Here is a 26,848-nt window from a genome sequence, read left to right on the forward strand (position 1 = left end):
GTTCAAGAAGCATAGAAAAGTATATGAAAAAATCGAAACAAGAAAAAACTAAGATAAAATTCATGACTTTAAATCAAAGATTATACCTACTCAAGTTAGTTTAAATATTGCGTATTGAAAGATGACGCAAAGTTATGAAAATAAAGTGGTGACTAAAATATCTACAGCAGGATGATAAAAACTTGCATAGATATCAAAACAACGCACATGATTAACACAATCGATAACTGAAAATAGAATATTTTAAGATCCTTGGTGTCACCATCGTTACTTAAAATCTTTTGCTATGGATTAACGGAATTAAAATCTGTAAATAATTTAACGATGTATGATATGCCAGTGAATATTAAATGATCGTTTAGAATGCTGATTCTACATATGATGATGATGAATAATGAACAAGAAAATAAAACAATTTGATTGCAATCGGAAATCCACTTTCTGTAGGTAATTGGTTGTTTGCGAAACCAAATTAATATATGAGAAATGGTAACCATGGATCTAATTGATCTTGCATAAAGTCTCTTAGAAATAAGAACCAGCAGGTCGTTATATTCTCAACACACGTCCTTCCGCTTCAACATCCTGTTTCTGCTGTCGATCACTGAATAAACTCAAGCAGGTTTGACTTTAGTAGCCAACTAAAAAATAATGCTTGACAGTAGAGCTTCCTCGTAATTTTCCTAATCCTTCTCAAATCTTGTTCTCCACAATATTTATTTCGTTATTTGAATATCTTAGAATTTGGGATATACAACCTAAATCTAAGCGAAACCAAATAATTTAAGGGCATGCGATAGGCCACATATCCATGGAAGTAAGATGGTAAATGAGAAAACTTTGCAACCAAAAACTGGAGGTCTTTGAATAATGTAAAATGAAGATTTTGAACTAAAGAATAAACACAAAGATCAATAAATTTGCTATGCATGTATACTTAGAAGAGACTCTATGTATACTTGAAAGATACTGCGATGTTACCTTTCCATTAAAATGCTATAATCAACGCACATCTCTCTATATTATAAATGCGAAAAAAGGCTTGTTTGTTTGTTTGTTTGTTTGATACGTTTTCACGCTAAAACTAGCGAATGGTTTTTAATAAAACTGTACAGCAATATAGCTCATTCTTCAGAATGCATGAACTATAATTTATAAATATATATTATAAAAAAATAAAAAAATTAAATTTTACCTGACATTTACTATATTAAATTTTTACAGAAATCTGTATCAGAAAAGTTGGCTTGAATGGTTTGACATTTACTATTTTTAATTTTTACAGAATACTTTAATTTATGGTTCAAAATGATGATTATAGATCTGCTCCATCTATAATCTTCATTTTGACCCATAAATTAAAGTATTTTGTAAAAATTAAAAATAGTAAATGTCAAACCATTCAAGCCAACTTTTCTGATATACTCAATGAATTATGACCATTTTAAATTTAACAAAATTGAAAACTGCACATCTTGAGAGGAGGAGGCTATAAAGGGGTGTTTCTTACTTTTAAGTCCAATGCAATGGGCGGGTATCAAGCTAGTATAAAAATAGTTTTAACATTAACAGTATTTTAATTCATAGTGTTCAGTTACTAAGTGACCCAGTTTACACTTCTAAATGTACGTTATTCCGAATGTTTGTTTATACTAAACACAAAATGAAATTGAAAGCCAAAAATTTTTCACATAGAATGTGAAGATACAGAATTATCTATAATTATTTAAGCTATTCACAACAACAAAATATGCAATTAAGATAATTTGTAGGTACGCTGGTTAATGTAAGGTAATTACTATAATCTATGTGCCTGTGTTATGTATGTATGTATTTAAAAGATGGTAGAAGCAAACACAGCTCTATATTTGTTTTCGCCTACACTTTAAGTAAAATAACACTTACAACAACAATACAATAACAACCGAGGAAGAACATCATGTACGTACCTCTCACTTTAGTGAACGAATGAATGTGTAGACAAAATAAATGTTTTAATGAGAATATAATTATTGTTACGTTTTTTTTTTTTTTTTTTAAATCTTTTCGTTTTCTTTGCTTTAAGTTGTAATTTATTGTTTCTTACATTTGTAATTCAGTTTGCAAGAAAAATAATTTTTCGATTTCCCAAGTGAGAATAAAAGTGTCTGAATAAAAAGGTACCCAAATATTCTTTTTAACAAAAACAAAATGTTGTATTACAGCGGCTACTTGCTTTAGAAGTATTAGATTTAGAAATATTACATTCTATTAAAGAAAAATAATATTCTATATAGATGTGTAAATGAGAAAAAAACGCCTATTCTTGCAATACCCATGCTTTCAAGAGCTTTGAATTTATTTTTTAAGTCCGATGGTAAGTGATAATATCTATCAAGTTTTTCTTTCAAAGACATTCTTTGAAGAAGTTTTCCATTTTTCAAACGAATTTTTTTGTCATATAGTATGTAAGTTCTCTAAAACATGTTTTATTGCAAACTTGCAAGTGTTAAAAAGGTATGGATATAACTTAATATTTGTTCCAGATTCATTTATTTAAGATACTATGAAATTCTGACAAATTGTAAGACTCATATAATAATAATAAATTTAGATTAAACTGTATGTTACAGGTTATTAAAATAATCGAAACAATGGTATTTAGAAAATGCACAAAATTGTCTAGACGATCCAGAAAAACTGTAAATTAGGAAAACCAATGGAATATGTAAAATTTGAAATATGGCTGATTCTGTTCTAACTGTTAATTTTTTGATAATAGTAATTCCAAAAACAGTTGTCTCTTGACGCAGGATTCAATAATCTCGAGGCAGATGGCGCACGAATCATACAAAGTCAAAAATTTGTTTAAATTTAAAGACAAAAGTTATTGTTGAACCGAAATTCAATGTTAAATTTATACATAAACAAAAAAAAAAGTGAGTCAATTTTTTTAAGTTTGATCGTATATATATTAAAGTTTGTGGAGCAATTAATCTGAATCGTTTTGTTTTTTTTTTATTTGTTTATTTTGAGTCGCTCTGACATCCCAGGCAGTTGCGGATTTACCAGCAGGCTGAGTAGGCTGGAGCCTATGGCGGCAAATTTTAAGGGGCGGCAAATTTAGTTCATAAATTTTTTTATTTCGATTGACAAAATTTAGAAAAAATTATAATACACACACAAAATACGAATTTCAAAAATTATAGAGGAATTAAAATATTCAACAAAAACCGAAATATAGTCCTATATACAGTGCTAAATAATAAATATCTCAAAATCTCTGCATAAACAATTGCTAAACGCTTTTGATTATAATGTAATGATCATGAATTTTTAGAATATCGCAATAGCGATTCCATATTATAGTCGAAATTTAGTTATTTTTACATATTTTCTTCACTGATAATTACTATAATTTTTTTTCTCCGTGTACCCAATAATTATGAGATCTCCTTACACAATTCAATCTTGATACAATATCGATGGTCTAATCATGATTGCTGCAGCAAGTTTGCAAATTGCAAATTCTATTCCAGAAAGTTATTTCTTTATGCGTAAAAAAAATACTGACTAATTTTTATTAAATAAAAAACTAGTTCGATATCTTATAGAGATTCAGAATAAGTATAGTCTTTTTGTTTAAATCAATCGAATAACTGATATTTGAACGATTGCAACATGACAATAAAAAAATTCCCTCTACTAAATATGAAGTTAGACAATTTGCGGATTAGAAAATGGATACATTTTATCAGTTAATTATTTTATTTGTAGTAAGAAAAAGTTTGGAAAATCCAAATGATCATGCCTTAAGCGCTTATGTCGTACACGAATTATTTAAATTGAATGTTTACATTTGTTAACTTTTTTACAAAGCCAACTTTTTTAGAAAATACAAATAATTTTTATGAGCTCAGCGATTATTTTCCTTTTTGATAAGTTGCTTTTTTAAATAATATACATGTACATCGTATTTGTTAGACACGGTTTAATGTGAGAAAACATCGGATTTAGATTTTTAGGCAAGAGTCGACCTCCGATCGACTTTAAGTCAAGAAAAGCTAAACGCTTTAGCTCTCTTGTGCATAGAGTCAGAGCTAATAAACAAGATTTCGTACGACGATATAATAAATGATTTTGCGAATTCAAAGTGTCGCAAAACAGTATTGTAATGCTTTTATAATTTGACTTGAATTATAATACTAACAAATAATTAAGAAAGGATATATTTATTGTGTTGTTTTGTAACTTTAAGTGTAATAATAAATATTTATCAACGTTCGCCAAATCTAGATTTTTTTTGTGTAAGCTTTATTCCTATTACGTAAGTATTGTATAGTTTTAACACATACCTTAACTTACTTTAAAATTGGTACATGTTTGAGATATTTTTTGCATAAAATATTGTTTTTTGATAATTCTTTGCTGTAAAAATAATCAAGGATCTAACACGGTACCATAGTTTTCGATGATACTAACCATACGGGAAAAGTTGATGTAATGAGGATAATGGAGCACAAATCATAAAGTTGCAATTTTATTGATAGATAATTGATATGATTGTGAACTAAGATATCAAAATTTAGAGGCGGCAAAAATTGAATAGCCTACGGGCGGCAAATCTCTAAATCCGCCACTGAATTCCCAGGTCCTTAGCGACTGCACTTAAATACAATATTTGGATAAACTTATAGGTGAACAAATAACAGGCGAGAACATTCGGTTTTATATATTAGTAGATTGATTGCGGTAAAAAAATAAACAATTTATAGGTAAATTCTATAAATTGGACATGACATGGTACTGACATTAGGGTAATATATTGTAAGTATTCTCTGAATTGCATGTTTTACACTCAAAAAAAGGATGAAATATGTTTCAGAATATCCAATTATCACACAAGTGCCATTAATTGACTGTTCATATCAAGTAAGAGGAGCAAACGTGCTATATTTTAAATTTTTTAAATCTCTCTGTGGACCAATTAATCCCTATATATTATAAATGTGAAAGTAAGGTTGTTTGTTTGTTTGTTACTAGTACACTAATGAATAGATTTGAATGAAACTGTACAATAACATAGTTCATACATCAGAAAAACACATGAGCTATAATTTATAAAGTTATATTTAAAAAAAAATATAGCTAGTCTATAACATTTCACTACGCCATCTATGAGCATCATTTAAATCATAGATTAAAGATTTCTGTAAAACTGGTGAATGCGATACAATTCATGGCCACCTGTTCTGAAGAGTCTAGACTAAATGAATCAAGGCTATAAAACATTAAAAAAAATTGAGATGTGTACATAAATTTTACCTTAGTTATTTCGAGTGTTATGGAAGGGGGATAAGTGAGAGCAAGAGTAGTGGAGGATATAACGCGGTGGTCTGCATTTTTAAGCTCAACGAAGCGGGCGGTATTAAGCTAGCACCTTTTAAATTAAAACTATTAGATGATCTCAGTACCAAGTTGAGTGAAGAACGCATATGCTTACATCCGTAGGAAAGAGAACAAGTAAGGTGCAATAATTCAGTTGGTAAAATTTGGGAAGTGTTGCAAACTAATCTAGTTATTTCTACGTTTCAATAAAAAATATGTTCGTATTCTACAATGTATAGAATGTGTTCGGAGAATATATGATGTATCACAATATCAAGGCAGCCATCTTATCTTAAGCAAGCTTTTTTCTTCTCATTTTCAGTAAAAAACTAATTTATATTATCTTAAAGTAAAAACAATGAATAGATAATGATAATGTTTGAATTACTCGTTGATGATGAGACTTGTATAGTTTATATTATTCATTCAAGAATGTTGTAATATGCATAGTTAATAGGAAGTAATCTTAAAAGTAAACAGAAATTCTCTTGACGGCTATGACATTATTTCCCTAAGTTATAATGACGTATGTTGTATGTATATGCATGTAAAATATCTACCTCGACTAACATACCTTCTTCCTTATCCTAGTGAACATTGTAATATTTGTTGCATGCAGTAAGAGTACTGTACTAACATGGAGTAAGTATATTATCAAACTATCCAAGTACTAACTGTATGGAAGTCATCTCTGAATGCACCAACTCATTTTCAACGTCATCATCTTCATTACAATTTAAACATAACTAAGACAGACGGACGAACAGATATACAAAGATTGTTATCCATAGTAAAATATAATAATGGTATTTGAACTTGTTCTTGTATTATTTGTTAATTAGAAAATAATTTATATTATTTTAATCTAATTTGCATATGTTTGTATAAAATTATAATGAGCCCTTTTGATATTTAAAGTATTTTGCGATTAATTACGAGAATTAATGGTATTATTATAATATACAGGGTGGTCCAAGCTATAAAATCAGGACTTTGTCAAATGGTTGATAAGGTTAAAATAATGACATTCTTCAATATTCTTATAGCCGGAAAAGCGTCCTTTTTAGATCAAAACTAATTTTAGAAAAAAAGGATTTTTTTGTAAATATTATCAAAGATGCTGCTTAGAAATTTAAATCTAGGAACGGATAATGGTACGCCCATATCTCGGTATTAGCCGTAAATCATAAAGGATCTTTATCACAGAACAATTATTTTACTTCCGAAATTGAATCTTGAAACGAACGCTTTTTCGGGTAGCAGACGAAAAATTGCCGTTGTTTCCTGCTATTATAAGTGGGACCATCCTGAGCGTGTACTAATATTTTATAATTTGCAGCGATGTATCTATCTTCATTTGAATGTTTTCAAATAAAATTTACTGAATAAGATACATCGATCGAGTCTTTTAATGTAAAACCTCGACGCTTCACAAAATATGGATTTTATTCACATTAGCCAACTTTTTCTAATCAAAGCCACAGGATTTTGAACTTAGAAATTTGATACATAGAATCTTGGCAACCTAATTGTTTTAAAACACTCCATTTTTTTGTACTATGACGATTTGTTAATATGTTAAAAGACGTAGTTATTGAAAAATGATAATCAAAAAGCCGACTTCTTAGCGGCGGCATGACTATTTCAAATTTAACAATATTTGATGAATTATATTTTCAAGTTCTCCTAAAATTTTTCATAGCTCACCATCTTTAGAGTTTTAGAAAAATTTTTTAATATCCTTTATAGTTTATACCTATCTTCGGAGTTCGAACGAAAATTTTAACAAAGTTGAATTTCCTTATTATTTCTTTCTTAAATTTATTTTATAATTCTCTAAAAATATAATCCAAAGTTTTGGCAAAACAATAATTCCTTAAATGATTTCGAACATAATAATTCAAGATTTTTACCACCAACAAACAAAAGGTTTAATATGTTTTCTTCTATAGTTTGCTCAAACAAGTCTTAATCATTGAATAACTTTTTTTTATATTTTAGAAATTGCAATCCTTTTTAGTGGATTTTTATTTGTTTTTTGCTGGGTATACTGTTAATAATACCTGTATGTAGTACTAGTAGTTTTATGTTTTAAATGTTGGTAATGTTTCACATACATGCACAAATACAATTCCACTAATACATTAAAACTGTAAGCTTTTTTTGTTAATTATTTTGTTACTCTCTGGACTTTATTATGTTTTTTTGTCTATAGATTATCTTGTTAATTTGAGTAGATAATAAAGTGTTTTCCTCTGCATATATTTCATTGGATAGGAGTGTGTTTGCATGTATGTTTAGTCGCAATTCTTTATATTAATTAAAAATTGTATGGTGTGAACTTATAGAACTAAATTATATTACGTAGTGTTTTTTATACACAAAATATTTATTGTGTAACAATTTCCAACAAAGGTTAGACTTTTACCGTTTGAAGTTGTACGGCAAGAAATCATAATTATTTTGCGTACAAATGGAGGAATATACTTGTTTACTATAATTTTCGAAAGGGTTTATCCTATTTGGGTGTAATTTTTTCAATGTTTTTTTTTTTTTAAATTTGTATGTAAACAACTTTTTCTGCGAAAACTTAATTTATAAAGTAAGTTCATAAACACATGTAATTAAAATAAACGTGTAAGGGTGCAAAAAGAGTAATTGTGTGAGAGTGATAGGTGTGACGAGTAATAGTTACGAGATCAAAAGCGTGTTGTTCCAAAGTTAAATTATTTTCTTCACATGGGATTGAGTCAAGGAGATTTTTATTCAAGAGATTTTAATTGAAGATAGTTCTGAGATGATTTTGGTGGAATTTCTACTTAGAACAAATAGCCGTTTATACATTAAGAAATCACGGATACAAGTTGTTAGAGAATGTAATCAATAAATTTTTCTTATTGAAAATCAATCAAGGCGTGATTGATGCATACAAAAAGAAACACCTTAAAAACTGACGTAGAGCGTCGTTTTCAGAAATTGATGATGTATCGTTGAGAGCGCCTTGATTGGTTGCTTAAACGCTTAAACAATTTAACATAATTTACTAAGCAGAGTAGATTAGCATTAATATATTGTTGAATTGATACCTGTTTTTTACATGGTACTTTGATTGACAATCTTATATTATTTGTAATTATTCATAATAAGCGTCTATGTAAATCAATGTATTATGTAGATAAGTCCAAAATAATTTAAATAAAGTTCAAAAACTAAAATCCCGGTGACTTTAAAATAACGCTCTTTAAAAGTTTTAAACAAGAAAATATTATCATCTGAATTTGTTATGATAAGTAAAATTGTCATTACAGTCGGCGGATCATTCTGTGGAAAACTTTTTAATGTTAGAAGTTCCTCAATGAGAATATTTTCTTATTTCATACATTGTAAAGTGTGATTTTGAATCCGAACTCCGACGACTAGGGTTTAGTTTTTGAACTTTATTTAGATACTTCCCAGAGGAAGCTAATGTAATGGGGCCGATTTTGAAAATCTCCAGTTTTACATATTTCCGCGGTTTCAAGGCCGCAATATCCGAATCAAACCTTTTCAATGTGATGTCTGTGTGTGTGTATGTATGATCGTATGTTTGTCCGGATTCTTTCGCCTCGATTATCTCGCGACCCAGTTATGAGATTAACACGGGACTGGGCTTATTCGACGAATAATCGCGTATTTAAGAACTGAAAGAGTTTTCAGTAGAATTAGTTGAGCCGTTTGTTAATGGTAATAAAAAACTGGGAAATATTTAACAAACAGAATTTGAAAAGTGGTTAAACCACATCATTTATCTATGGAGATAACGATCTTTCCAGCCTAAGCTGCAGTACATGTTCGAAGAATAATCTATGAAGGCTAATAAGACCTTTTTGATGCTTTTTTTCCCTTATGGGAAGTTAGTCGTGTGGACTTCTGGAGTTGCATTCACACGACTTCAGTACCACACCGACTATGTACTGCCAATTTTTTTAATATTATTATTTATCTTTTGGGGTTTTTATAATTACCCCAATTTAGTATAGCCTTGATTAGGATTTGTAAGGTTTCGATTATCTTCCTCAAAAACATTTAATTACTACGTTCAACTTAAATACTGAATAAAAAGTGCAACAAACATGAAAATTAGTAACAATTTATTTTATCGGAATAAACCATCCCTTGAAAAAGATAAGTCATGTTCTTATGATACGATATTGTATGTATTTGTGGTGCATACAATGCATACATTGAAGTTCCTAGGTACTGGGAAACACTCGATAAACTACTTAGTAATAACGAAGTGGTTTTCACAAGCACCTTCATATTTATACGTATATACCAGTAACTACTAAGTCTAGACAAATTTTATATATCTATACTAAAGAACCTACTATACTTATAGTACAGTATAGTAACTTGTATCAGAATGTATGTACTATAATACTTACTTGGAAACAAATATATAATAATAACTACATTGTATATTCTATACCACACCAAAACACAACATATACCTCAAAATAGATATACAACTAAAACTTATTTTATTATAATAGTAATAAATTTGTTTATATTATTATTACAGTTACAATTACAATTACAATTACAATTACAATTACACTGAATGTAATTACACGCCAGTTGTAGTTTGTAGATGAATTCGAAAACACGACACCATTGAGAATTATCAGACAGTTCAAAATTATTTTTATAGTTTCATTTTTTCGTTTTATAAAACAGAAAATAATGTATGGTACACCAAATAATTTCCCGTAGATTTGTTAGTTTTTCACGTGGATATTAAAAAAAAAAAAATTTGAGATAAGCCACGTGACAGGTAATTACTGAATTACTGGATTGAAGGAGAATTAACATCATCCATTGGCCAAGCAAGAAAAAGAGTTGACATTGAAAGTAATCGCCATAGCAAATAATCTCGGCAAGTGGCTCGTAAGTGAGCACAGAATTTGTTACACACATAAAAATAGAATACATTAAGAGCAGCCATTGAACCCAAATATCAAAAGTAACGATAAGGAAGTTTTGCATTTAAACTGTGGCAACAAATGGCTGGTAATCATCAATTTTATCTTGGAAAAGCGTCGGGTGCTAAATTTCAATTATTGTAAATATTTTATGGGCAGATATTGGTAAAAGTAAAGTCATTATAAAATATCTTAAAGGGCACGGCACGCTTTTTTACGATAAAATGATTTTTTTGAATTTACAGAAATTATTTTCTACATTTTAGTTCAGCTCTTAAAAAATGCGTGTTTTTTAGTTTTTTAAAACTATTATTTATTTTGTGTTTTATAGTATTATTTATTTATCAAAAATTCAGTATAAATATGGTGGAAGCGCAAGTAAATATATATATTTTCAGATATGGAAATCGTTAATCCTGAAAATTCTAATCAGGATCGGGATTCTGATCAGGAATTCTGATACAGGTAAAATAAACTTATTATATTTTTGTATTGCCATCGGTCTTTGATAAGTATGCCAAATTTCGAGTTAATAAGGCGTTTTGGTCAAAATCATGGTCAATGTTTCCTTTACATACTAACGTACGTATGGAGCTAATAAAAGCGTTAATAAGGGAATCTATTTAAAATAACATATTTTTTATCGTATTTAGATTTTCATCGACCTTGAAAATGTGTATCTCATATAATTACTTCGAAAATCACAAAACAAAATATTCCACTTCATTGATTGGAACACGTAAAACCTTACAAACTATTATAATCCAAATTAGTTTCGATTCAAATATTGCGTGAAATGTTCGATATTCGTTGAGTAACGTTCATATAAAAAAGTTTCAAATAAAAACTACACAATATCACGTGAAAAAAAAGTAGGGAAGAAAATGGTTTTTTATAAAAATAATAATAATGTTATTTATATTTTTAATAAAAAACAACAACATTGTGTACAAAACACGTTTATATAAAAGTTGGTGGCGTATTAAATAACATTGCATAAAATACAAGTAATATTTTCCCCAGTTGAAGATAAGTTATCATCACCCATAATAGTATTTGTAATATACCCAAACCAAACCAAACCAAACCAAACCAACGAACATTGTATGTGTGTATGTGTGCGTCTATGTCTGTGCACCTCGTGTAATGTATCCAAGTTTTGTTATTGTTTAGGTGTTAGATGTGGATGGAAGTAAAGAGAATGCAGTTTATTTTTTTAAACTAGGCTATAATAAAACGTCATATATAATATTATAAGCCAACACAACAAGGTATCTACGATCCACACACCACGTAAGCGTTTTATATTAATTTGCAAACATAATAGCCAATTAAAAATTTTACCCCACATGCATCATTTTTATGAATATTTAACAGTAAGTTGCTGCACTAACTTTTTAAATAGAGGAAAAATGGGCCGTGTATTACTTACAAAATGATCCACATGTGAAAAATATTAGAAATACCTCAATTTAGCATCAAAGAGTAAAGTTCAAGCCTAAGTGTGTAAGATAAAGACAGTAAAATTAGTTTTGTTTTAATCTTGGAGCTCATTACTACTTGTGGGTTCAAGGTCCTGTACTATATGATGTATCTAGACTTATCGAAAGAGAAGGTTTCGTTGTTAGCATCGTTAGAAAATTAAATGCTTCAATTTACGTATAACTGGTTACTTACAAACGACTTTTCAATGATCAAATAGTTAAAATAACCGCCTTGAATACTCTTTTTATTGGATTACAGTTAATGGAATAGTTATTTAATTAAATCTATGTAATGAATAAAGAATTCAAAAGGAATGGCATGGTTCTCATTAACATGCGATGCAGTAGCATAGGCTTCTATCTCTAAGTATTTATACAATTTCTTACCTGTCAATTATGTGTGATGACAAGAAATAGTTAACCTGTTTTAATAATTTGTTAGAAAAGGAAAATCGATGCGTGTAGATTGTTGCTAGAACTTCTAATGGCGTTCATTAGGCAATTCTAATGAACACAGGAAAAATCTCATTCTTTATCATGGATTTACGGAGAAGTTTGTTTAAATGTATAAAAATCTCGTACCGCGGAATATATACGGGATAACCTCCAAACAATGTTGATCAAATTACGTAACTATCTGTAATTTGGTCCAACTTAAAATATAGGATAGTATAATAGTTTGTGCCACTCCCCGACTACGGAAACAGGACAGAGGATCACATGTTGCATCAAAATCTGCCTTTTTCAGATTGCTACATTGTGAAATGAAATTGCGAACAAAAAGACAGAGATATGGAGCAGTGAAAGCCATAGCTTGGTAGAAAAACTAACGGGCCGACCAGCTAATTTATAACAAAAATCTATGTTTATCATGAACCATTATATAAAAATGCTGCGTGATAATAATAATAATCAGTTCTAATTTACTTCAATAATAGCATACTCAAAAAATCGAACTTCATCATCAGCATTTTGTAGTCTCATGTTACAATTAAGGGTAAAAATTCCACCTTTACTCTGTTTAAGAATTCTTTATTTAGATGGTGTACAAACTTTATTAAGATAGTGTTGGTAGTATGTAGTTGCTTTACTGTAATAATTTAGTATATATGTTGAGCATGTCAAGTTAAAGTAATATATTGTTGACTGTTTCTTACTTATAAAATGATGGATTGTTACAAAGAAAAAGTAAAAATCTTGTGGTTTAGAAGTCCAGAAAAATAACTTACAAGAGGTTTAAAATTATTTACTCGTAGATTCGCAAATTCTCCTTTCCCCTGGCCTATATAATTGATTAAATCAAAGATAAAATTTCTAATACTAAAGCAGGAGTCGGCAACAGTTCTGGTACAAATTATTTATTCGCCATACATTAGCTGAAAAAAATTCGAATTTTTGACGTCAAACGAATGAAACATTCTTGTATAAACAGAAACTGGATGATCGAGCTCAATCGGTGTTTTTTGAGTTAAAAAGGCACAAATTTTATCACTAATATAAGAACCATTTAAAATGTATCCACACAATTATCACTTTATTTTGTCACCAATAGATGTCAGGAAGGGTCATTTTTTTCAGTCAATGTTTCCGCTTTTCTTGAAAACACGGATAAAGCAACATTTTCTAAAAATGAAATCTAGCTAGATCAATTTTTCGTTCCAAAAGACCCCTGAATACTAATTTTCATGAAAATCGTTGGAGCCGTTCCCGAGATTTATATGTACAAGAATTGCTCGTTTAAATATATAAGAATATTCTTACAGCTAGAAAAAGTCTCACAGACTTGTTGCTTATTTATTTATGATGAAATTTAATTTAAAATTTGAAAGAGTACCCAGCTGTTTAGAAAGCCGCAAAATATTTAAAAGACGCCTCATAATAATAATAATTTTAGTATTGCTTTAACCTTGAGGTCGATAAAACTTAGATCGTCCTTGATTTGATCGCAATTTTAAATTATTCTGTGATCCATTTCAAATTTGATAAAGAATTTACGGCATTGTTCTCAAAAAATACAAGTATTAAGAACTGCTAACAAGAATGATATTTTTTTCATGATATAAATTCTTTGCTTTGTTGAATCAATAAGTGAATTATTAACCCAAAAACTGGTTTTTTTGACAAATGTTAGCCGCCTAAATCAATAGAATTATTCGAAATAAATTATACAATACAGAGTTGTTTAGTATAATACAAGATATTATCAATTATATATATGAGACTATTTTTCTAAACGTAGTGATCTCAGCTTCTTAAACAAAACAGCATAAAACATACAAGTGGCAATACCTTATTGAATAAAGCTGTAGAAATGTATTTACATCATCAACGTAGCAAAAAAATGCTAATGTTGTTTCAGTCGTCAAAAACAGTGAACAACATGTATTTTATGTACGTTATTTATACTTAGCCATGGTAATAAATCATAGTATGAGTAATTAATATAAACTTTAAAGAATTATTAATTTAAAAAAAAAATCCAATATGAAAAAAATAAAAAAATTTTAGAAGGTTGCATATATGATATACTTTAAACTTTTTCTTGTAATAAACAAAAGCTATAAAAATAACACGTAATCTTAGACCTCTTTTTTATTTAGACAAGGTGCAGATTAATTAAAATATTCAAAAATCGTGAATATGAATTGTTTTTTGTCAGTCTTTGTAAATATTAAACTTTAGCAAGAGCGATTACACATTTAAAGGTCGGAGTGATTCAAGATGTTTTAGTCGCTGTCAAAGCAGTGGGAAGACTACATTTCATTCCGCCAATTTGAGTCTTCTTATACTTGAATGACTTCGCCACAATGTTTTTCGGATACAAATTTCGGTTCGCGATTCTTATAAGCTAAATTTACTCAGCGCTCGCCCTTTATTAGTTTTGCATTATCTATGGTTCAGCAGTTTGAATTTTATTGCAGGTTGCAAAAAGGTACTCTAATTATATAGTAGGTACTAGTTATAATTTTTAAATTAAAAGATGACTTTTGACCCCTTAATATGATTACATGTAGCCATCATAAGCGGGATCATATATGAGCTGGAGAGCAGATCGATACATTGAGCTAGTTTATCTACGCATTGAACTTTGATATAATAAAATTAAAAATACATTGGAAATTTTTATGAAAATCAGTTCTATCGTTTATCCATGAAAGCCAAGCAGACACACCGACTTGCTTCTTATTATTTGAAATATAAGTATAGTAGTTCTTGGCTACTTTTGGATCTACAATAGTTCTAGCGGCGAAATTTAACAATAGTTTTTGAAGTTTTCATATACTGGAAATAAAAAATAATTCTACATTAAATATTTTATATAGTTTCTGTATTTTTGAAAGTACGGCTGTCCATTATTCGGTTTAAAAAAATTAAATTTTTATGAAGAAAATTTTATCACCGGTTTTTTTTCATGTAAATAAAAATATATGCCAAGTAACTACAGCGAACATGGACTTAAGAAAAATATTTTAATAAAAAATAAAGAAAAAACCCATGAAATTGTTTTTCAAGAACATTTTTATAATGATAATAAAAAAAACATAAGTTTTGTGTGTGCATTTTCATAAATGAAAAACATACTAAATATTTATAAGATGATTCATCCAATTTTCATCTGAATATGTTTGTTTCCATTATTTTAACGATTATGGTTTTTCTTTATATGAATGAAAATTGTATTGTTTTATTCATACGAACTTTATATACACTTTTATAAACAATACACACCACACCAGTGTTATTCAAACATTTTATTCATAATACAAAACACACAAAAGTCATTGTTCAAGAAGTGATTGTGTGTCCAAATTAAATAAAGAAAATTCTTTTGAAAATAATTTATCAAAATTTAAAATCATATGTTTAATAACGTGACTGAATATCCTAAATTTATTTCCTGAACAACAAATTTTTATTTTTGTGGCACCTTACAAGTTGTATAAGGAAATTTCGAAAATAAATACACGCAAATTTCGTTCACGATCTTAATTGTTTGATAAATAAAAAACTTTTTAAAAAACAAAACCGACTAAAAAAAAAATTCAAGACAAATTAATATGCCCTAAGAAGTAAAAAATAACGAAAATATGATGTAGTAACAATTATTGTTATTTTTGGAGTCAGTGTCAGTCAAACTGTGACAAAACAGTTTGCTACATTAACATGGCTGACACCGACTCCAAAAATAACAATAATTGTAACTACATTATATTTTCGTTCTTTTTTACTTTTTAGTGCATATTATTATTATTTTTTTTTTTTTTTTGAAGTCGGTTTTTTTTTTAATTTTTTGAATAGTTTTTTATTTTATGATTTTGAGTGAATCTGAAGTACACTACCTAATTTGTCACTAAAAAAAGAATCATCGAAATCAGTTGGCGTGATACTGAGTTATTCGTCCATTTTTCGCGCACAAACTTAATGCAAATTTAAGGCTAATATGGTTTTCACATGGATGCCATTGTCAAAAGATAAGTTAATACATAAAAAAACAAACAGTCGAATTGAGAACCTCTTTCTTTTTTGTTTGAAGTCGGTTAATAATTTTAAGAAAGCAATATGATCCCGACTAGAAATTTTACTGTGCGACCAATTGGGCCCCCATTGGGCTTCCCTATTGGGGTCCCTGATAGGGATGTCACGCAAAGACATATTGGGACCCAATGGGGAAATCCCACGTGTGGCCCAATGGGGAAATCCCACTTGTGCCCCAATGGGGATATCCCACTTGTGCCCCAATGGGGAAATTCCACTTGTGCCCCAATCGGGAAATCCCACTTGTGTCCCAATTGGGAAATCCCACTTGTGTCCCAATGGGGAAATCCCACTTGTGTCCCAATTGGGAAATCCCACTTGTGTCCCAATTGGGAAATCCCACTTGTGTCCCAATTGGGAAATCCCACGTGTGCCCCAATGGGGAAATCCCACTTGTGCCCCAATGGGGATATCCCACTTGTGTCCCAATAAAGGGAATCCCATTTATGCTCCAATGGGAAAACCCCTAAAAGGTCCCGTTTAGGCATCCTGAATCTATCATTCATCAGGAAAGCAAAGCATCCTTACCTTGGTCTCGATAGGAATATCCTGCAGACTACTCAAAACTATCTTATTCATTAACTATAAAAAAAATCAATAATAGTTGATTTGTTATTGTTTTTATTTATTAATAAAATTAACCATATAATACATAAATTAAAAAAAAAAAATTATTATTAAATAAATTATGTAAAGAAGCTCGTCAGTCATTATGTAGGTTCTATGTTTTTAGCAGGTTTTTCAATCTTTTGCGTCCTTAGAAATCGGAATCCATCCCAGTCACGAGCATTCCGGATGGTAGCAGACATGGAGGTTAAAATATCTTTGTCACTAAGATCGCCTCCTGACGTATTTTTCATTTTTTTTCGCATTACTTCTGTAATTTTTTATCGAATTTGAGTGATTAAGAAAAACTACCGTAATTAAATAGCTGCAATTACAATAAACTTTACCTTGTATGCATTGATAAAAACTAGTATCTTTAAATACCAATTTGCTGTTTTCTCCTTTACCTTGTTTGGACGGAACGTACATCACAGCTAAATCACGTGAGATATAGCTTTTTATCACAGCAGTCATGTTCTTGTTAAGGCTATCCCCTTTATTAACCAATTGATGCATACGATAAACCTGAAGAACATCACATTACGCAATATGAGCAATATGTATTTTTAAATAATAGACCAAGAGTACTAAATGAAATGTATTAGTGAATTTTAAAAAAAATTCGTTACAGGGCAAACTCAGCGGAAAAAGGTCGATAAAGGGGTTACAAATGTTGGGTAAAAAATCCAACACCTGAATGTTTGCCGGTGAAGAGGGGTGGGGGTTTAAAGGCGTTCGCTGCGGTTTTATATTATTATAATATTATTAAGACGGTTCTTCACACATTTTTCAATGTCGTGAAATCGTTATTTCATTGGTGTGAAACTTTCTAATTTTTTTAACTACTTAACTTAGAAAAAAAACGAAAAATTCCAGGCTATTTTGAGTTCAAATAGATTCAATTGTATAAATTGCATAACAATTGCATTTTTTTTCGCGGAGTAAAAAATAAAAAACAAAAAAAATGGTTTTTTAAGTTTTACTCGGAAATATTGAGGTTATGTAAAAAAATGATAAGAATAAAAGTTCTTGATTTTCTTGTTATCAACAACTTTTACATTTAACTTTTTTTGATAGGACGAGTATTTACGCCGCAAATCGCCAAAAACCGCAGCGAACGCCTTTAAACCCCCACCCCTCTTCACCGGCAAACATTCAGGTGTTGGATTTTTTACCCAACATTTGTAACCCCTTTATCGACCTTTTTCCGCTGAGTTTGCCCTGTAACGAATTTTTTTTTTTTAAAAAGTAGTACTCTTGGTCTATAAGAATTTCTTTCAATTATATCTAATTTACTTACTACTTGATTGCGAAAAGTGATGTCAGTATTGAGCAGTTCATTGAAATTAGCAAAAATTTCTTTGCTCTCCATTGGAATATCTATAGTTTTTAGTTTTTCACCGCCAGCGGCTCGAGTCTCTTCACATTCATTATTGCTACCGTCTTCACCAACATTACCACCACCACCACAGAAACATTTCTGTTTTATAATTTTTTTAATTTCTGTCACATCATCAGTAAGTTTGTCCAACAACGCTGAATTTTTAACAAGAGAACTGTTTACTTGGCCAATCTGTTTGCTAATACTTGTAAAGTATTTTATAACGCCACTCTGTGATGAATCTGTTAAAAGCCAAGCCATAGAATATTTTAAATAACATTTTTTTTTTCAAATTTTCGTTTCAATTTCTTTAATTTTTAATATTGAAAACTTACCTTTATCAATCTTTATCGGTTTTTCGCTAATCCGCGTGTTGATTTCCATAGATGGTCGGGTTGGATTCTGCTGTTCTAAAGGTTTCTTTGAATTCGATACATTGAAAAAATTATCTCCGTCACAGCTACTACTTTTAGTATCATCTAACTTCAAGTTTTTAGAATTATTTTTTGGTGATATTTTCGTCTGCTTTCGATCTTGCAACAAATTATTTATTGGTGAAGAGTCACTTGATTCGTGAGACGAGCTCGTGCGCAATAATTCACCGTTCCCACTCTGATCATCTATCCGTGATTTTTTAGAGTTTGACGTAAATGGAGAATCTAGCTTCAACTTTTTAGGATTATTGTTGGGTAATGTCTTCTTCCGCCTTTTATCTTCTAATAAACTTATTGCTGAAGAATCACTTGATTCGTTGGATGAATTCGTGTACGATAGTTTACTACTATGACTCTCATCATCTGTCCGTAATTTTTTAGATTTTTTCGTAAATTTCGAATTTTCTTTATTTTTATTATTTGTTTTTATTTTTTTTCCCTTATGGCGACTGCTTGAGGGACTCCCAAAATTTTTTTCTCCTGATTTAAGAAAAACAAAATTGATAAATTATTTATTACGAGAAACATAGATTTTATGTTTGAAATAATAAATATCTTACCTGAGTCATTGAATTCCAAATGAAACGATTTTAATTTGTTTTTTAAGTCATCAGAGGTACTTGTAGTTGTTTTTATTTTCGTCAATGACTTTTTTTCTTTTAAAAGTTTTAACTTCACTGATTCATCATTGTCAGTACTGAATGCATAAGGCTTAGTTTTTAAAATATTTAATCTTTCTTCAGCTTCTTTGAAATTGGCTATAAAATAATCAATGATTTGTATTTATATTTTAATGTATTAGTATAGTATTACTTACCAGCCCGCCCACGGATTTCGACGGGGTAATCAGACCAGTCGGGTAAAGGATCCTCTGATTTTTTAATCATTGATTGTAACAATTTGTATTTCGACTGGTCATACGGCCCAGGCATAAATTGACAACGAAAATTATCATTTTCAACACTGTATGTTAGCCAATTAACCGGAACAATATCAATTTCTTTATTTATAGATTCATTATTTAAAAACAGAACCAAATAGTATTTTGGTACCTCCCTATAAACAAATATCAAAATTATTAGATAAAAAAAATTAGTACGAAAATAAATTATTTCTGAAAATATAAATGCCTACGCGTTTATAACTAAAAATTAGAAACCCTTGTTTATTTATATTTTCTTGATCAACGCCTAATTACGGCGTATTAGTTGCTAAAGTAATTCAACTATATGAATTTCAAATACAAAATATAGATAGTGTACAAGGATCCTCGGACTGATAAAATAAGAAATATTTATGTTTAGTATCAAAACTTGAAAGTTCTCTGATATTGAAGTTGATACGACATACGATAATTTTTAAGATTTTTCAAAACAATAAATTATAAACAATAAATTATTTATAAAAAAAATTACACAGAAATGTAAAAAAACTACGAGTGTAAATGTTTAATGATCTTAAAGTTAGCAGACAGTTAACAATTTTCGGATTTTTTTTTTTCACCAAATGATTTACGAAAAAAAATTTGCACATGCTGCTTATATTTTAATTAATTAAATTTTCAATTTATTATTTTTGAAATACTTACAGTTCATTATATTCGATTAGATTAGACATTATCAATCACAATCATTAACATATACGTTCACTAAATAATATCACTTTAAACCGTAAAATAAAAAATTTCCTGCTTCACCGCTTAATCAATCACTGAAACATCTTTGTTTTACGTCTGACTGTCGACAAAAAGAATAGTGCGCACGCGTTAATCTTTTAGCTACACAAATACATACACAAATAGATAAATTAATTGTAATATCTTTGCATACACATATACATGCATCACAAAATACTTAACTCACACTTTACTGGTACATACACTGTGTGTGTTACACTTGCGCGCGCAACTTGATATAACTTGATAACTGAGATTCCTGGTATTTATTTTGCTAATACGAGAAATATAATAATTTTTTTTAATAATTAGGATAAAACAAAAATAACATAATAAACATTTAAGTTTTAAATGTTTTTAAAAATGTCTTAAAAAGTATCACCACTATAATATGTATTTATATCACCACTATAATATGCAAGTTCGCGTCGAGTTCTATTGAACTTGTTAGCATTTAACTATTTTGTAATAATGTGAAATATGAGTGGCACATACACTACACCATTAATCCTTTGTGTAGAGCCCGACAATTTGTTTATCAAAAAAAGAAATCTAAATTGGGCTTAACAACAACAACTCTCACCTATGCACGCAAGAATAAGACTGGATGGTTTTTGTTTCATATTCGCTCGTTATGAATTCCGACTTTTTAAGACAGATGTCACGTCTTGTAAAAAATTATATGTGATTTGTCGGGTGCGAAGTTTCCCACTTAGGTTCCACACAGAGCCCATTAGGGAAAAATTACATTAAATTTTTTTATTTTCACGTTGGGATTTCCCACATATGTCCCACACAGAACCCAATTGGGAATAATGACAATATTTTTTTTTTCCACGTTGGGCTTTCCCACATAGATCCCACAGAGAAAGCAATTGAGAAAAATGACAATAATTTTTTCAATTTTATGTTGGGGTTTCCCACTTAGGTCCTACACAGAGCCCATCAGGGAAAAATTACATTAAATTTTTTTATTTCCACGTTGGGATTTCCCACGTATGTCCCACACAGAACCCAATTGGGAAAAATGACAATATTTTTTTTTTCCACGTTGGGCTTTCCAACTTAGATCCCACACAGAAACCAATTGGGAAAAATGACAATAACTTTTTCAATTTTACGTTGGGCTTTCCCACGTAGGTCCCACATAGAACCCAATTGGGAAAAATGACAATAATTATTTAAATTTTACGTTGGTATTTCCCACTTAGGCCCCACACAGAGCCCAATTGGCAAATATTGACCATCAATTTTCTTATTTTTGTTTGGGATTCCCGATTGGGTTCTCATTGGGCCCTCATAGGGATTTCCCTCTTGGGAATGCCCCATTGGGGCCCAATGAGGTCCAGATACATACAGTGGGCGTTCCCACAGCAATTTCTAGTCGGGATTAAATTAAGTCAAATAATTAAAAGCTAAACGAAAATTGTTAAAGTTCAATTCAATTTGAAGTATTTCTGGTTTTGCAATTTGAAGAGTGTCCGACCAAATAGAAATCATAACTAAATCTTGATTCTGAATTTTTATAACTGGTTTCAAAGATCCCGACTGAAAGAGGCAATGATTTGTTAAATAATCAAATATTCTATTGGCCTTTGTTATATCATTTGAAAGTAAATAATTCGTGTGTTCAATTCCACTAAACATTCACTAAATTTGCACATCTTAATAATTGGTAGAAGTGGCAGGAAGAGGAAATGAAACATTTTAAAACAAAAATATTTTATTTTTTAATATTGAATTGTAATTCTTTCAAGAAGCATCGTTTTTCATTCATTAGTTTATCCAGAAAAAGAAGATAAAATTGTCCTTGACTTATATCTACCACAAAATATACGAAATATTATAATCAATTTTGAAAAAAAATTTTATTAAAATGACATAGAATTGACAACAAACATATGAAATTTCAAACTACTTGAAGAAAGAGGAAGTATGATAATAATTTTTCGGAGTGCCATCATCTCCATACATATATTCTATTATATTATCCCACAAAATATTCTATTCTATTATCCCTCTAGCTCCTTAAGGAGATACGTTTACCATTCATATATACCATTCCATCCATACAACAAATTAGTAAATTATTTAATTAAATTTACAATTGTAGTGCTGGTACTTGACTAATCATAATATCAAATTGACAGAATTGTTTGTGCAATTATAATTGAGACTGATAGAGGGAAGTGGATGAAGTAGTAATAGAAGTGTGATGGTACGAGAAATCTTTAAAAATATTGGTCGTATAATTTGTAAATAATTTTCTGCAATATTCTCTGTCCGATGCTCGCTGACATTGGTTCAAAAAGATTTATAATATTTTGCATGGATTGAGAGAAAGGTATCTAATCATGAATAATTTTTTAATTAGTCTTGATTTTCTTATTAATCATTTACCAACAATAAGTATGTCAGATTTATAAGAAGATACGCTCAGAAAAACATAATAAAATCTACCCAAGTCGACACTAAAAATATTTTTTTGTTTTTGAACTTGTTAAGTAATTAAAGACAATTATTGTTTCTCTAGAAATGGCACAAAGTTTTCGGAAAGTATTGAAAAGTTGCTACCCTACTCGAAAAGTTATAAAATGATACTGGTGACGTGATCAGCCGTGGCTAATTATTTGCTTTTATTTCACTTAACTTCAGCTTCCTAGATATTATTATTTTCTGGTTATCAACATGTCAAATGTATAACAATATATTTTGGAAACTTTGAACGACAGTTTCAAGTAAGCGAAAGCACTTAGCAACACACGTCTGATTTCGCCTTCCAGAAAATTTGTTCAAAACTCTTCCTAAATGTTTATAAAAAAACGCATTAGAAGTGAAATCAAAGAACTTGTTTTCGAAATCTTACATAAAATATTACGTAGAAAATTTTTCACCGGCAAAAGTGCTTAGTAATTTATTTTGGACTTCTTGCTATAATCTTGTTCGTAGAGACTTTTCACAAACTGTTTGCGTTTATGTACTTCGTCGCACTTTTTTTAATAATATTTTACTAGTGATTAGCGAGGCCAAGATTGTATTTGACTGTCTTTGTTTAACGTATTTAATGTAATAGGTGTAACATCTTTGTCTTAGTCATTGGTTTTGGTCTTGCAAGCCTTTGGTTTTGCATATGTGTAAGAGCAAGATCAAAGTGTGCTAACCAAGTATGCTAGACAGAAGCAGTTCATTACAAAAGGTCTCAAACCAATGTGTAAGGAACAGAGCTAAGTTCAAATCTAAGTGTGTAAGATAAAGACAGCCAAATTAGCTTTGTTTTGATCTTGGTGCTCATCACTATATATTTGACATTCAAAAAGATTTTTGTTCTAGTCATCCAGGTATTGAAAATGTTTAAAAATCAATTAATTTTTTTCTTAATAATAATGTATAAGTATTCTATAGTTTGTTAAGAATGAGTGCAAAGTGATTTTTAACGGGTTTCGATTTATTCATAATAATATAAAGATCCCGCATTGAAGGAAGAAGTAAAAACTGTGATGATTCTGCAAATCGAAAGATATACAAAGAATATACAGAGCACAGCAGTCATGGAGAAAAAACTAAGATAGAAAAGGAATAAGATAGAAAAGATGGTACCATCGTCGTTGTCGCGACGTGCTTGGGATACTAAAATACTGTGGGGACACTATACGACGCATTAAGTCCACCATCACATAACCAGTAAAGTACAATACATATAGTAGTGCAGTTTTCCTCGTAGCAGGGTAGTAAACTTGCACAGCAGCGCTTCGATGTATGCAGAAAAAAAAAAGAATTTAGATACAGCTGAAAATACTTTTGTATCGTATTATATAGGTTGTTTCACTTTTATTTTCTTGTTTCTAACATGCATTTTCCTCATTTTTAATTCTAAGGAGCATTGAAAAGGAAATAACTCATATACCTGCGTGATAATTTTAAAGTTGTGAGAATGGCGTGGCTCTAAGTTTATGACACATAGCGGGAAAGAGGCATTTATGCAATTTTCCTGGAAAGCAATGTGTAATCAACGATTTGATTTGTGTGATAGAGTCACATTGTGCTTATGAAAACAATTTTTGATAATAATACCAGTTTTTAGAAAGACTTGCGCAAAAGCGTTTTTCAACAAATTGTTTTATAGACGTAATTTGAATTAGGATATTCTACTATATTTAAAAAGTTCTTCAAAATTTTGATTTTGCTAATAAAAAGCCACCAAAAATTTATTACGGAAAAATACACACGCTTTCTTGCCAAAAACTTAAATTTTAAAACTTTTTTAAACTGTCAAAAATGCGGAAATCCAATTTGGTGACGTAATATCGGTATCATTGTACGAAATAACACACATAAATTTGACAGATATATTCATAGACAACTAATTATAATAAATAAAAATATTTATTATCTATCTATTATACCCAGCTGTTTACACTGAACTAACTGATGGTCTATGGTTCATACCGATATGACGTCACATCAGGACTTGTACGCGTTTTAGGTCACGTGATTTACAGTTTAAAAATTACGATTTTTAATTTTAATATTATAAAAGAAAAATGTGCCTTTATAACTCGAAATCAGAATATTTAAGTATATTTTTACATAAAGTTTAACTTTTTTCAAATTTCATAAGTTATTTTTCACTATCGAAAGTAAATTAGTAAATTCTTACTGATGGAGATTGTAATGAATTTGAATACAAAACTGAACTAGGCATAAGTTAAATAATTTTTTCAGAACAATCTGTAAGCAGTATTGAAACGAAGAAAGAAAAAAGTCAAGCATAGCATGAAAAAAACGCAATATTATCAATCGAAAAGAATATATTTCGTATTATGCTTTTCATTTTATTTCAACCATGTACAACAGATAAAGGTATTGTGTAGTAAATTTTTGTAAAAATAGACTGTACGTTCAAAACCGTTTATATATTTTCTAATATAAAATGTTGTAAACATGAGCTTTATAAATCAAATGGATGAATAAAAATAAGTATTCTCAAATCAGACATACCCCCACACACATGTTGAAAACTTTATAATCGTTAATTGTTTTCGTTTGTTGCTTTTTTTTTCGATGGGCGTCCTTAATGAAGTATACGGTAGAGAATTGTAATAGAACACATAATAGTAAATTGAGATTGATGATTTTCTACGTAAAAAGCTATAATAGTATAGTTTGTAAAATACTTTTTATCCATATTGGTTACATATCTCTCCCTCCAAAACTCGATTCTATTGAACCACCTTATTGATACAATGTTGTTGTGTTAAAACAAAAGTTAAATGGGTGAAGATTTCATTCGTAAACATAAGTTTTTCAAGTCATTGCAAAGTTTGTGTTCCTATTTATATGTGTGTTTTCTGTTTTGTCTGATGAACAAAAGGTTCCTTATTTCTTTTAGTTTCCTTCTTTTCTCTGTGTTTATTTTTAGATTTTTAATCCTTGTATTTTGTTAAAAAAATTTTTTAGAAAAACTTATTACGAATTCTATTTCTTACCATATTTAGGTGGTACTTTATACTGACTATTTGACTCTCTCATTACTCAGTATCTTTACTTTATTACTCGTTAACTTCAATATTTGTAGTAATTAAGTCCGAGACAAACTCACCTATACCAAATAGCCCCGTGTGATTTATCTATTATCACGTATTATTTCCATTCCTTATTTATTTTAAGTGACTCATTTTAACCCTTTCATGCACATTTCATCCAATATAAAGTCGACTAGCTTTATTTAACCAGAGCGTCACTACATATTATTTGATATATAGCGACTAGCTGTATATTATTTTATATATAGCGATTGTGTATTCTTTGACCGAAGTCATAGAGTCCTATGTTTTAAGAACTTGCCATTATTGATATTAAAGACTTCCCACCAGTTGACCAATTAAATAAAGATTTTCTGTTACATTTATCAAATAAAATGATACCGAAGGGGGTATTAATGGTATACCATAAACGACCATTTTGAAGAAAGAACGCTCGAATGTTCGGAAACGACACGACCGAATCCAAAAATGTCGAAACTTACGAAAAATTGGAAATATATTTAAAAAAAATATAATTTTTGTAATTGAAGTTCTACCTGTAGCATCTTATTTGAAATAAAGCAAGTTTCATAAATGTTTCTTCAATTTTAAAAATGTTTCTTAAAATAATACTAACAATTTTTGTTCAAAGCTTTCTTTCAAACGATGTGAGAGATACTGTACTTCACTAGCATTTTATTTTCCTAGGTTAGGTTATATTGGTTGCACACGAGGGACATACTTAGACCATAGAGCTCAAATTGTTAGTATATGTGTTTTATCACATTTTCCGCGGATAACTTCTTTTATCAGCTCTTCGATTATTTGAGAGATTGAGTACACCTCCTTCATGCATATACCATACATTACACCAGCTCATCA

The 26,848-nt window shown here is 29.6% G+C and overlaps 2 protein-coding genes across 6 annotated transcripts in view; both read right to left on the minus strand.

Moving 5' to 3' along the window:
* LOC123290726 (muscleblind-like protein 1) overlaps positions 1 to 26,848 on the minus strand; it is a 616,529-nt gene that overhangs the window by 285,462 nt on the left and 304,219 nt on the right. The window lies entirely within an intron of this gene.
* Positions 16,998 to 17,679, minus strand: LOC123290728. The gene is made up of 2 exons (XM_044871018.1): positions 17,302 to 17,679; positions 16,998 to 17,225 (listed from the first exon to the last, which is right to left on the minus strand). Exons 1-2 carry the CDS (start codon positions 17,468 to 17,470, stop codon positions 17,059 to 17,061), a joined length of 336 nt encoding a protein of 111 aa, XP_044726953.1. The 5' UTR covers positions 17,471 to 17,679; the 3' UTR covers positions 16,998 to 17,058.

This window comes from Chrysoperla carnea, chromosome 1 (assembly GCF_905475395.1).
Source record: "Chrysoperla carnea chromosome 1, inChrCarn1.1, whole genome shotgun sequence".
Taxonomy (NCBI): Eukaryota; Metazoa; Arthropoda; class Insecta; order Neuroptera; family Chrysopidae; genus Chrysoperla; species Chrysoperla carnea.